This window comes from Cebus imitator, unplaced genomic scaffold (assembly GCF_001604975.1).
Source record: "Cebus imitator isolate Cc_AM_T3 unplaced genomic scaffold, Cebus_imitator-1.0 Scaffold538, whole genome shotgun sequence".
NCBI lineage: Eukaryota > Metazoa > Chordata > Mammalia > Primates > Cebidae > Cebus > Cebus imitator.
Window position 1 is genome coordinate 909,924 of NW_016107853.1, and position 13,340 is coordinate 923,263.

At 43.5% G+C, this 13,340-nt stretch overlaps 1 protein-coding gene across 7 annotated transcripts in view; it reads right to left on the reverse strand.

Moving 5' to 3' along the window:
• Nucleotides 1-1,596: 1,596 nt before the first annotated feature.
• The window catches only part of PRPSAP2 (phosphoribosyl pyrophosphate synthetase associated protein 2), a 70,102-nt gene continuing 58,358 nt past the window's right edge, over nucleotides 1,597-13,340 (reverse strand). For all 7 annotated transcript variants that reach the window (XM_017514928.1, XM_037733571.1, XM_037733572.1 and 4 more), the window contains 3 exons: nucleotides 9,322-9,392; nucleotides 4,296-4,442; nucleotides 1,597-2,319 (listed from right to left, as the gene is read on the reverse strand). In XM_017514928.1, coding sequence (XP_017370417.1) covers nucleotides 2,161-2,319; nucleotides 4,296-4,442; nucleotides 9,322-9,392 — 377 coding nt within the window. In that variant the 3' untranslated portion in view covers nucleotides 1,597-2,160. The remainder of the gene's footprint in view (nucleotides 2,320-4,295; nucleotides 4,443-9,321; nucleotides 9,393-13,340) is intronic.

Here is a 13,340-nt window from a genome sequence, read left to right on the forward strand (position 1 = left end):
GGCAGACATTGAAGTCTCTGTGGGTGCGATGGAACCTCGCTTTAGCCAAGTTCATCACCCAGAGGAAAACACTCCCATAAAACGTTTCCATTCACTTCTGTAAATGTGACTTTTCTTCATGAAGGATGACATGCCAGGAAAAACCATGGAGGCCAAAGCTCACTGGATACAGTGGCAGGAGGAAACCTCCCATTGAAGGAGCTTTGCAAGTCCACTGCATCACCAAGGAACCCAGAGGAGAAACTGTCCTCCTGCTAGGGCAGCATCGCCATTCCCAAACCACGGGAGGGCCACTGTGCCAGCACAGCCACCCCGGGGGGCAACTCATGGCTGTTCAGGAAGTGCCTGTCACTTGTTATAAAGCCAAACCACATAGTGACTTCAACCATCATCTATTGCAGCAGTTAGACAGCATCCAAAGAGCAGAGGAACCCAAATGCAGCGAAAGCCACAGTGTGAGATTTACTGAAACCTCTTCAACCCATTTCACAGCAACAGTGGGAGGTCCGAGCACCACGGGCAGGCCCCACTTTCACGGATGCTGACACCTTGCTCCCAAAGCTCTTTTTCCAAATGTAGAAGCTGGCTGGAGGTCTCCAGCCTGCAACTGACAGAGCTACACCGGCAAAGAAACTGCCAGCTACCATCCCATGCCCTAAGCCTATTCATTCTGAAGATCGAGAGACCCAATTTCTAGGGACAGGTTCGGAAAATTCAAGGACACTTTTTCAAAGTAAACAGCTCTATCATTAACTGGATTTGAAAGTATGGGGAGAGAACAGCTTTCCCCCAAAGCTGTTTCCTCAGAAGTAAAGTAGGGGTGAGGGGTGGCACTGCTGGGTGTGCAGGAAGGAGCCCATGGAATACTCAGGCAGCTTCCAGAAGCAGAGCCCTCAGTGCTCCTGCACAGGCAAGGCCCTGGCCTACTGGGGCAAGCCCTTGGGCCACGCTGCTCTCTGTGGAGCACAGGGAAGGCCAGCGTGGCTGGTGACTGACCTCAATTTTGTGCTAAGTAAACTACTATTTTATTTCAGATTCTAACACAGACAAGCAGAAAGCAAAGGTTTAAAGTGTTTTAGGAGGAAGAAAAATTAGTTTTTATGAGCAAGTCTACATTTTCCCCCATAAGTCAGGCTGAGTGGGTGGACAGATGGGTGTAAACCCCAGTGCCAGTGCTCCAAGGGGGGCCAGTCCAACAGACTCTGTGGGGGAGTTCAGGGTCCTAAACTCTAAAGACATATGATACTTAGACCCTTGACAGCAACAAGGGTCATGTCACTTGGTCTTTGGGATGCATCCTCCAGCATCTCATCTCCCTAGAGCATGGCAGAGAACAGCCAGCCATGAAGAGGGGGCAAAGCCACACCCCGACCAATGGCAGCTGGTGCCCAGTGGTTCCCCTGCTGCCTGCAGCCTTGCATCCTGAGATCCCAGCTCCTCTCCCGCCTCAGTCAAATGACCACACAGCAGGCACTTTCAAGGCCTTGGACAAATTGTCAGAACAGAGAACACTACGTCTCTGAGAGGCTGCTGCATCCCCCTGCAAAGCTGCAGAAGAGAAAACAAGCTGATGAACATTTCAACATTCACAGTGTGTAGATTCAGCTTTCATTTTATTTTAGTTATAAAACGACTGCCAAAACACAAAGTTTTAGAAAAACAAACACACACAAGTTTTTATTCCTTTTTTAGCTGCAGAAAATAAATACAATCACATATTCCATATGCTTCTCTATAAAAGCATCTCTAAAAATGTCATTTACTGGATTTAACAGTATAATCTTTTTGGCTTTTCAACTGCAGGTATTATACAGATCATTTTACTTTATTAACTTTTTTAACCACTTGGCCCAAGCAACTTCGGAAAAAGACTTTGTGAGCTTACAAATCTTATTCCAAGTGTTATTTTTTAAATGGTTAAACTAAAACAAGATGTTACCTTTTTAAAAGACAAGATAAAGGTTTTCTTTTATAAAAATTGCTCCCAAACTCACAAACACCCAGACTGACATAAAAAGTTGGTCTATCTTCATAGGAATCAAGAAGTGAGGTTACAAGGAGAGGGGAACAAATACAATGGCTCCTGTGAATCTATCCCAGCAGGCAGTCACTTTTACGTTTCCAGTTTGGCCCTTGGGAATTTTCCTAAAGGAAAGCTGTTCAGTCATCTAAGCCTATGTTTCTGAAAAGGTAGGACATGGACTCTCCATTGTGGATCCGACGGATCGCCTCTGAAAGGATCATGCTGATATCCACAGTTTTAATCTTGGGGCACTGGAGCTTCTGGACTTCATGTGGAATTGTATTGGTGACCACCACCTGTGAAGCAAGAGGAAAAACCCAGAGCATCAGAAAGCCAAGTAGCTTCATGATTTGGTCTGGAAATATGATTACCTTCTCAAATCTGAGGCTCTCCATGACAGGAAAACAGTGGGTCTATGTCTCAAGTCAATATTTCAAGTCAATGTGAAGTTACCTGTGCTTCTTAGGTTAAGATTTGATAACATCAGGGGCCGGGCGTGGTGACTCACGCCTGTAATCCAAGCACTTTGGAGGCCAAGGCAGATGGATCACCTGAGGTCGGGAGTTCAAGGCCAGCCTGACCAACACGGTGAAACCCTGTCTTAAACAAACAAACAAAAAGATTTGATAACATCACACCCACTAGGGCAGATAGGACAAAAAAGATAACAACAAGTGTTGGAGGGATGCAGAGAAACTGGAACCCCTACTCACTGCTGTGGGGATGTAAAATGGTGCCGTTGCTTTGAAAAACAGTTTGGCAGCTTCTCAAAGTTTAAACGTGAAGTTACTGTATGCCCAGCAATTCTAAACCTAGGTACGTATCCAAAAGAAGGGAACACGCACGTCCACACAAAAACTTGTACACAAATGCTTACTGCAGCACTAATCATAAGTTTAAAAGTAGAAAATGACGGGTGCGGTGGCTCACGCCTGTAATCCAAGCACTTTGGAGGCCAAGGCGAGCGGATGACCTGAGGTCAGGAGTTCAAGACCAGTCCGACCAACATGGTGAAACCCCGTCTTAAAAAAAAAAAAAGTAGAAAAAAAATTTCTGTCAACATATGAAATATGAAAAGAGAGACAAAATGTGGACTATCCAGGCAACAGAATTATTATTTGATCATAAGGAATGAAGTATTGCTCCATGCTACAACATGGATGAACCTTGAAAATATTATGTTGAGTGAAGGAAGCCAGACACAAAAGACCACACATTGTATGATCTCATTTATATGAAATGTCCAGAACAGGCAACTCTAGAGAGACAGAAAGCAAATTAGTGGCTGCCAGGGACTAAAAGCATTGCGAGAAAATGTGAAGTGACAGCTAATGGGTATGGGGGTTCCTTTCTAGGGAGATGAAAATGTTTTAAAATCAACTATGGTAATGACTGCACACTGTGCACATTCTAAAAACCAATGAGTTGTACACATTATTATTACTATTATTATTTTTTTTGAGACAGAGTCTCGTTCTGCCCAGGCTGGAGTGCAGTGGCATAGTCTCGGTTCATTGCAGCCACCGCCTCCTGGGTTCAAGATTCTCTTGCCTCAACCTCCAAAGTAGCTGGGATTACAGGTGCCCACCACCACACCTGGCTAATTTTTATATTTTGAGTAGAGACAGGGTTTCACCATATTGGCCAGGCTGGTCTTGAACTCCTGATCTCAAGTGATCTACCCACTGTGGCCTCCCATAGTGCTGGGATTACAGGCGTGAGCCACTGCACCCAGCCCCGAATTGTATGCTTCAAATGGATGACTTGTATGGTATGTAAATTATATCTCAATAAAGCTGTCATTTAAAAGAAGTGGTAGAGTTAGAGGCTTATATTCAACAAAATACAGTCATTAACCACCTTTGAATCCCTTTTACTTTTTGAGAGGAGTTCCACTCTTGTTGCCCAGGCTGGAGTACGATGGCGTGATCTTGGCTCACTGCAACCTCTGCCTTCTGGGTTCAAGCGATTCTTCTGCCTCAGCCTCCCAAGAAACTGGGATTACAGGAAGCTGCCACCACACCCAAGTAACCTTTGTATTTTTAGTAGAGACGGGGTTTTACCATGTTGGCCAGGCTGGTCTCGAACTCCTGACCTCAGGTAATCCACCTGCATCAGCCTCCCAAAGTGCTGGGATTACAGGTGTGAACCACCACGCCCAGCACTTGAGTCCCTTCTTAACCACAAAAGATCTGTCTTATCCCTACTCTCTGAGATCAAGATGTGCCAAAAGCCTAGGCAGCTGCACCCACACGCAACCAGACCCTGTTACCTCATCAATGGCAGACTCTTCAATCAGCCGGGGGGCATCAGAAGATAACAAGCCATGAGTCGCCATCACAAAGATCTTATATGCACCTCTTTCCTTCAGGGTCTCTGCTGCAGCGAGAAAGCTGTCAACATCATCAATGATGTCATCCTGCCAAAGCACAAATGGAAAAGAAGGTATATAAGCACTTCTGCAATAATAGGTTAGACAACCAGGGGAAAAAAGGGTCTGCCTGCATTTACTGTGAAAAATCTGCTCTTCCATTTGGCCCAGTGCAGACAGCACAGCCCTATGTCCCTATCACTGTGTCCCATGACATCCCTCCAGGACTTTCACACGAGCCTCCTCCTGCACAGTACCTGCCACTATTGGGGCTATCTCCCACCACTGCAGGCTCCCAGGGCAACACTGTTTTCTGCACCGTAACTGGCCAACACTGTGCTGTCACAATGCAGGTTGCACCAGAAATGATGGAGGTATGATTTTGTTTGTTTTTGATGCACAGAAAAAGTGTTAAATGATGTTTTTGACTCTGGGTAATAGAATTATGGGTGGCTCTTTCCCCCAGCTTCTTCTTGCTACTTTTCCTTATTTCCAAATTTTCTCCACTGAGCATATGGGAAATATGTTATTGATATGTTATTACAATGGAAAAAATGACTATTATTTTTAATAATAAAATACCCAGTTCAGTGGTTTCTAATCTACAGACTAGATTCCTAGGCTCCCAGAGTTATTTTAAACCCATTATGGCATCAAACATTATCTAGAGTTGAATAAATATTAATGTATTTATTTTCCACACATATTACTCTTTAATTGTATACTGAAGTTACTATGATCAAAAATATACATATAAAGGCCAGGTGTGGTGGCTCATGTCTATAGTCCCAGCACTTTGGGAAGCCAAGGTGGGCAGATTGCTTGAGCTCAGGAGTTCAAGACCAGTTTGAGCAACATAGCAAAACCCAGTCTCTACAAAAACAAAAATTAGCCAGGAATGGTGGTGTACACTGTAGTCCTAGCTACCCAGGAGGCTGAGGCAGGAAGATTGCTTGAGGCCAGGAGGTGGAATTTGCAGTGAGTTGTTATCAGGCCACTGCACTCCAGCCTGGGCAGTAGACCCAGACTCTATCTCAGAAAACAAATAAACAAAACGTGTACACACACACACACACACACACACACACACACACACCCCTACCTTAAAAAATGCTACTAGTAAAATGGTACAGCCACTTCGCTACAGTCTGACAGTCTCTTATAAGACTATATTTGCAACTACCATGCAAACAACTTCATTTATAAGTGCAATTATCCCAGAGAAATTAAAACTCTGTTTATATAAAAACCCATACATGAAAGTACACAGCAAGTTTTATGTATAGTAGTCCCAAACTTGAAATCATCCAAATGTCCTCCAACAAATAAACTCTGGTACCTCTATACCATGGGATACTGCTCAGCAATAAAAAGGAATAAAATGTTAATATACAAAACAACCTGGATGGATCTCAAGGGAATCATGGTAGGTTAAAAAAAACAAACTTCAAAAGGTTATATACCATAGATTCTATTTGTATGACATTCTTAAAATAATAATTACAAAGACAGAGGACAGGCTGGGCGTGGTGGGTCACACCTGTAATCCAAGCACTTTGGAGGCCAAGGTGGGTGGATCACCTGAGGTCGGGAGTTCAAGACCAGCCTGACCAACATGGTGAAACCTTGTCTTTATTAAAAAAAAAAAAAAAATTAGTGGAGCAGTGGCACATGCCTGTAATCCCAGCTACTCAGGAGGCTGAGGCAGGAGAATTGCCTGAACCCAGGAGGCAGAGGTTGCGGTGAGCCGAGATCGCGCCATTGCACTCCAGCCTGGGCAACAGAGCAAGAATCCATCTCAAAAAAAAAAAAAAATTAAAAAAGAAAGGAAGAAAGAGAAAGAGGACAGATCAGTGGTTGCCAGTGCTGTAGTTTGAATGTTTTTGCCTCTCCAAAGTTCACGTGTTGGAAACATATTCCCCAGTGCAAAAATGCTGAGAGGTGAGGTCTTTGGGGAAGTGTTTAGGTTGTGAGAGCTCCACCATCAGGAATGGATTCATGTTACTATAAAAAGGCTTGTGGGAGTGGGTTCTCCTTTTTCCTGCCCTTCTGCAGGAAAGTTTATTCCTTTTTGTCCTTCTACCTTCTGCCATGTGAGGACACGGCAAGAAGGCCCTCACCAGACCAAATGCTGGTGCCATGATTCGGACTTCCAGCCTCTAGAACTATGAGAATACATTTCTCTTCTTTATAAACAACCTAGTCTCAGGTGTTACAGCAGCACAAAATGAACAAAGACACCAGGGGTTGCAGATTGGGTGGGAAGGATGTGAGTGTAGCTATAAAGGGAAGCATGAGGGTACCTTGCAGTGAAGGAGCAATTCTGAGTCCTGGCTGTGGTGGTGGTTCCACAAAGCCACCCACGATAAGACTACACGCACGCGCGCACACACACACACACACACACACACACACACACAGAGTACATGCACAACTGGTGCTGTCTGAAGGACCTCTGTGGCAGTGGCACTGAGAATTTCCAGGCTGTGTTACTGTACTATTGTTAAGCAAAATGGAGGATGCTAGGTAAAGAATACGCAGGATGTCCCTGATATTCCCCCTACTTCCTGTGGCTCTATAATTACTTCAAAATAAAAAGGTTTTCTAAATGATGCAGTGACAATAGAAGGGGAATAAAAGTGCTACTAAATCCACAGCACCTTGTTACTATAGTCTTGCCAACTAAGGAATAATTAATAGACAGCTATTACCCGAAAGGGTGACATGAGAGATTTTCTTATGTTTTTTTTCCCCGAGATGAGTCTCCCTCTGTCACCCAGGCTGGAGTGCAGTGGTGTGATCTTGGCTCACTGCAACCTCCACCTCCTGGGTTCAAGTGATTCTCCTGCCTCAGCCTCCTGAGTAGCTGGGATTACAGGTGCACACCACCACACCTGGCTAATTTTTGTATTTTCAGTAGAAATGGGGTTTCACCATGTTGGCCAGGCTGGTCTTGAATTCCTGGCCTCAGGTGATTCACCTGCCTCGGCCTCCCAAAGTGCTGGGATTACAGGTGTGAGCCACTGCGCCCAGCCAACGTGAGAGATTTTCTGTCCTGAAGAAGGTGTGCACAACATTGTCAAGCACTGGGGATAATGTGGGACACACATTATGGAGCTTGGGAAATGGATGCAACCACTTTGGAAACAATCTGGCAGCATCTTGTAAAGTTAAAAATGTACACGCCTTCAGACCCAACAACTCCACTCCCACGCACCTTGAAACTCACACAGATATACTAGAAAATAGGTGCAAGGATGTTCAAAGCAGTACCACTGCCTCAGTCAGTTGTGTAGCAGTTATACCAAAGACACATCACACAGCAGTGAAAAAGAATAATGTACAACTTCCTGCCACTACACAGATAAATTTCAATACAAGTGTTAAGCAAAAATGTCCCAAAGTACACAAAGACATCATTTACATAAACATCAAAGACAAGAAAATCAGACAGCATTTAAGGACCCATGCACTCACGGCTGACTATCAGGATAAAGATGGGCAGCTTCACATCAGTGGCAACCTCTGAGGCAAAGAGACCAGGGTAACCCCAGAGGAGGCTTCCAGGTACCTGGTGATGTTGTATGCTTCAAGTGAGCTAGCAGGTACCCAGTGTTCATTCTATTCTTTAAACTATATAGGCATAGGCATTAAGTGCACTCTTTTTGTGTACTGGTCTTACGATGTGTGAAAGAATGTATGTTTTAAACAGTTATAATCAACTTTGTACTATACCTTTTTTTTTTAAGATGGAGTCTCTCTGTCGCCCAGGCTGGATTGCAATGGCATGATCTCAGCTCACTGTAACCTCTGCGCCCCAGGCTCAAGCAATCCTCCTGCCTGCCTCCGCCTCTTGAGTAGCTGGGACTACAGGTATGTGTCGATTCTCTAGACTCAGCCTCCCAAGTAGCTGGTATTACAGCCATGTGCCACCACGCTCAACTAATTGTTGTATTTTTAGTAGACAGGGGTTTCACCATGTTGGCCAGGCTGGTCTTAAACTCCTGATCTCAGGTGATCTGCCTGCCTCAGCCTCCCAAAGTGTTGGGATTACAGACGTGAGCCACCGCACCTGGACTGTACTTTATTTTTATCACAGAACAATATCTCATGTTATGACAGTTTTGTTTTTTTTTTTTTTTTTTTTTTTTTTTTTTGAGACACAGCCTCACTCTGTCACCTAGGTTGGAGTGCAGTTGCATGATCTCAGCCCACTGCAACCTCTGTGCCCCAGGCTCAAGCAATCCTCCTGCCTCAGCCTCTTGAGTAGCTGGGACTACAGGTATGTGCCACCAAGTCTGGCTAATTTTTTTATTTTTTGTAGAGACAGGGTTTGTCATGTTGCCTAGGCCGGTCTTGAACTTCTGGGCCCAAGCAATCAGCCCACCTTAGCCTCCCAGAGTGCTGGGATTACAGGCTTGAGCCACGGAGCCCGACTAGTAGCTAGCAATTTTAAAATAAACAATAGAATCTTCCAATTTCTGGGCCAAAGCAAACAATTTACCACAAGACACCAACTTAAATGATAATTATTTGGCCACACTACTATCTTTACGAATGGGCCAGGCACGGTGGCTCATGCCTGTAATCTCAACACTTTGGGAGGCCAAGGCAGGCAGATATCTTAAGGTCAGGAGCTCGAGACCAGCCTGGCCAACATAGTGAAATGCCATCTCTTCTAAAAATACAAAAATTAGCCAGGCATGGTGGCAGGTACCTGTAATCCCAGCTACTTAAGAGGCTAAGGAAGGAGAATGGTTTGAACACAGGAGGCAGAAGTTGCAGTGAGCCAAGATTGTGCCACTGCACGCCAGCCTGGGCAACAGAGCAAGACTCAAAATCAGTCAGTCAGTCAGTCAGTCAGTCAATCAGTCAACAGAATAACAATGGCAAATACTAGAATTAATAATAAAAAAGGTCTACATACCACAATGATGGCAATCCTTCCTCCAACATCACCCACAACTGTGATTGGGGGCTTCTCTTTAGGAATCAGCACTGTTGGAATACAACACACACACCAAAGTTTTTATATTAAAAGTAAAACAAAGCTTTAAAGAAGTTAATATCTGAAGATAAAAACATTCAACACACTAGAAACAGAAGAGAATTTCCTCCGTCTGATAAAGGGAAACTATGAAAACCCACAGCTAACTTGCCACTTTATGGCCAAAATCCAAAAGCATTCCCCTCAGATCAGGAAGAAGACAAGGATGCCCGCTGCACCACTGCCTTCCACCATCATATTGGATATGCTAGCAAGGGTAATTAGGCCAGAAAAAGAAACAAAAGGCATCCAGATTAGAAAGGAAAAGTAAAACTATCTCTATTAGCAGATGACATGATCATACATATTGAAAATCCCCAAGAATCCACAAATACACCTACCAAAGCTAATATATGAATTCAGCCAAGTTGCCAAGTACAAAATCAACACATAAAATCAGTTGCTACACACCAGCATTGAACAATCAAAAGAGGAAATTAAGAAAGCAATTCCATTTACAAAAGGAGACAAAAAAATAAAATACTAGGAAAAAATTTAACCAAGGATTTGTGAAAACTACAAATCACTATTGAAAGAAATGACAGAAAACGGGATTCTTGACCAGGTGCAGTGGTTTACTCCTGTAATCCCAGCACTTTGGGAGGCTGAGCTGGGTGGATCTCTTGATCCCAGGAATTTGAGACCAGCCTAGGCAACACAGTGACACACCATCTCTACAAAAAAAAAAATACAACAATAGCCAGATTTGGTGGTGGCACACGCCTGCAGTCCCAGCTACTCGGAGGACTGAGGTAGGAGGATCACTAGAGCCCAGGAGGCAGGGGTTGCAGTGAGCCAAGATCATGCCACTGCACGCCAGCCTAGGCAACAGAGCAAGACCTTGTCTCAAAAAAAATAAGGACAAAAGAAAAGAAAGAAAATAGAATTCTTAAATATTATACCAAAGACAAGCAACAAAAATATAAATTGGACTTCATCAAAATTAAAATCTTTAGTGGCCGGGCATGGTGGCTCACACATATAATTCCAGCACTTTGGAAGGCTGAGGAGACAGGATTGCCTGAGCCCAGGAATTCAAGACCAGCCTAGGCGACACAGCAAGACCCCATCTCTAAACATTTTTTAAAAAATTGGCCAGGCATGGTGGTATGCACCTGTAGTCCCAGCTCTCAGAAGGCTGAGGCAAGAGGATCACTTGAGCCTGGGAGGTTGAGGCTGCACTGAGCCACGATCATGCTACTATACTCCAGCCAGAGTGACACAGTGAGATCCTGTCTCAATAAAAAATAAATAAACGCCGGGCGCGGTGGCTCAAGCCTGTAATCCCAGCACTTTGGGAGGCCAAGGCGGGTGGATCACGAGGTCAAGAGATCGAGACCATCCTGGTCAACACGGTGAAACCCCGTCTCTACTAAAAATACAAAAAATTAGCTGGGCATGGTGGCGCGTGCCTGTAATCCCAGCTACTCAGGAGGCTGAGGCAGGAGAATTGCCTGAACCCAGGAGGCGGAGGTTGCGGTGAGCCGAGATAGCACCATTGCACTCCAGCCTGGGTAACAAGAGTGAAACTCCGTTCCCCAAAACAAAATAAAAAAAAAATAATAATAATAATAAAATAAATAAATAAATAAGTAAAAAAATAACCCACAGAATGGCAGAAAATATTTGCATATCACGTATCTGGTAAGAGTCTAGTATCCAAAATATATAAAATAGGCTAGGCACAGTGGCTCATGTCTATAATCCCAACACTTTGTGAGGCTGAGGTGGACAGATTGCCTGCCAGAGCTCAGGAGTTTGAGACCAGCCTGTGCAATATAGCGAAACCCTGTCTCTACAAGAAATACAAAAATTAGCCAGGCATGGCGGTGCATGCCTGTAGTAGCAGCTACTGGGGGACTGAGGTGAGAGGGTCACTTGAGCCCGGGAGGTCAAGGATTAGTCAGTAGGGAAATGTTTATCAAAACCACAATCAGACGCCACCTTATGCTCACTGGGCTGGCTATAAAATAAAAAAAGAGAGAAAATAAGTGTTGATGAGGATGTGGAGAAATTGGAACCTTTGTACATTACCAGTAGGAATATAAAATATAAAATAGTGCAGTTGCTGTGGAAAAGAGTCTGGCAGCTCCTCAAAAAGTTAAAAATACACCAAATGACCCAGCAATTCCAATCCTGGGTATAGACCATGAGAAATGAATCACCTATCCACACAGAAACTCAAACATGAATATACACAGCAGGACAGCCAAAAGTGGAAACAACCCAAATTCCTATAAATGCTGACAATGAAATATTATCCAGCCATCAAAAGTAATGTAGTACTGACACGTGCTAAAACATGGATGAACCTCAAAAACATACTCAGAGAAAGAAGCCAGATACAAAAGCCCACATATAATATGATTCCATTTCTATGAAATGTCCAGAGTAGGCAAATATCCACAGAAACAGAAAGGAGATGAGTGGCTGCCAGGGACTGGGGGAAGGGGCATGGGGAAACTATGGGTGCGGGGCATTCTTCTGGGGTCATGAGAAGTTTTGAAACCAGAAAGAAATGGTAACTACACAAAACTGTGAATACACTGAAAGCCGGTAAACTTTAAACTTTAAAATGGTTAATTCTATGCTTTGTGACTTTGACTTCGATTTCCTTTTAAGGCAATGTCACTAAAAAAAGTGAAAGGACTGTTCTAGATCAGGGTTTCTCAACTGCTGAGATCTTGGGGCAGACATGCTTATGCTGCCAGGGGCCGTCCTGTGTACCGTGAGAGGCTTCGCAGCATGCTTGGCCTCTACTCACTAGATGCCAGTAGCTACCCGCTTGATTGTGACAAAAATATCTCCAGACATTTTTGAATGTCCTCTAGGAGACAATATCCACTCTCTAATTGAGAACCACTACTTTAGATTGAAAGAGATTAAAGACATATGACAAATAAAGGCAATGTGTGAGCATCAGGAGAGGACAAAAAGTGTAACAAAACAAAGGAAAGCAAGATAAATTCCAGAACCAAAGTGACATTTTGCATTTTCAACACTCCTACTCCCAGGACCCTTGATCTCAATGCCAGTGAAAAAGTATAATGAATAGCCCTTTAGGAAATCAATTTGACAAAAAGCCTTATATTCATACCTTCTGACTCATTAATCTCACTTTTAAAAGCTTGAAATAAAATATGCCAAAGTATGAAAAGTATCTTATCCACATATATTCATTGCCACATTATATGGGCAAAGAACAGAAGAAAACATAAAAACCCCAAATTAGGGTGTGGTTCAGCAGTCGAAGCCACATTCATACAATGGGATATGGGCCATAAAAATGCTGTTTACAAGAGGCTGAGGTGGACAGACAAATCGCTTGAGCCTGGGAGGTCAAGGCTGAAGTGAGCCATGATTGCACCACTGCACTCCAGCCTGGGTGATATGACATGTCAGGAAGCTGGGAGAAGGAGGCAGCAAAATGCATAATTATGTATTAAGCATGAAAATGATTAAGCTCTATGAAAATAAGGGTGAAAAACTAAAAGGAGGCTCACCAAATTAGTGTGTCTGAATAGTGGGATCAACCACTAATTATTATTTTCTTCTAACTTTTATGCATTATAATGTTTTCAGATATAATATGTACACTGTTTATATTCTGAAAAAGTATTTTCATGGTTTTAAGTGGTTAGATTTTCATCTATAAGAAATCAGAAGATACAAAATAATTTTTAAAATCTAATGCTAAATAACAAAATCTTATTTGAGATGCTATAGGAATAATGCTTTTTCCCTTCATATATTATTTGATAGTACCTTAAAAAAGCATTATATGTAGGGTGCCAAATCATCAAATGTATAAAAACAATCCAGGCCGGGCGCGGTGGCTCAAGCCTGTAATCCCAGCACTTTGGGAGGCCGAGGTGGGTGGATCACAAGGTCAAGAGATC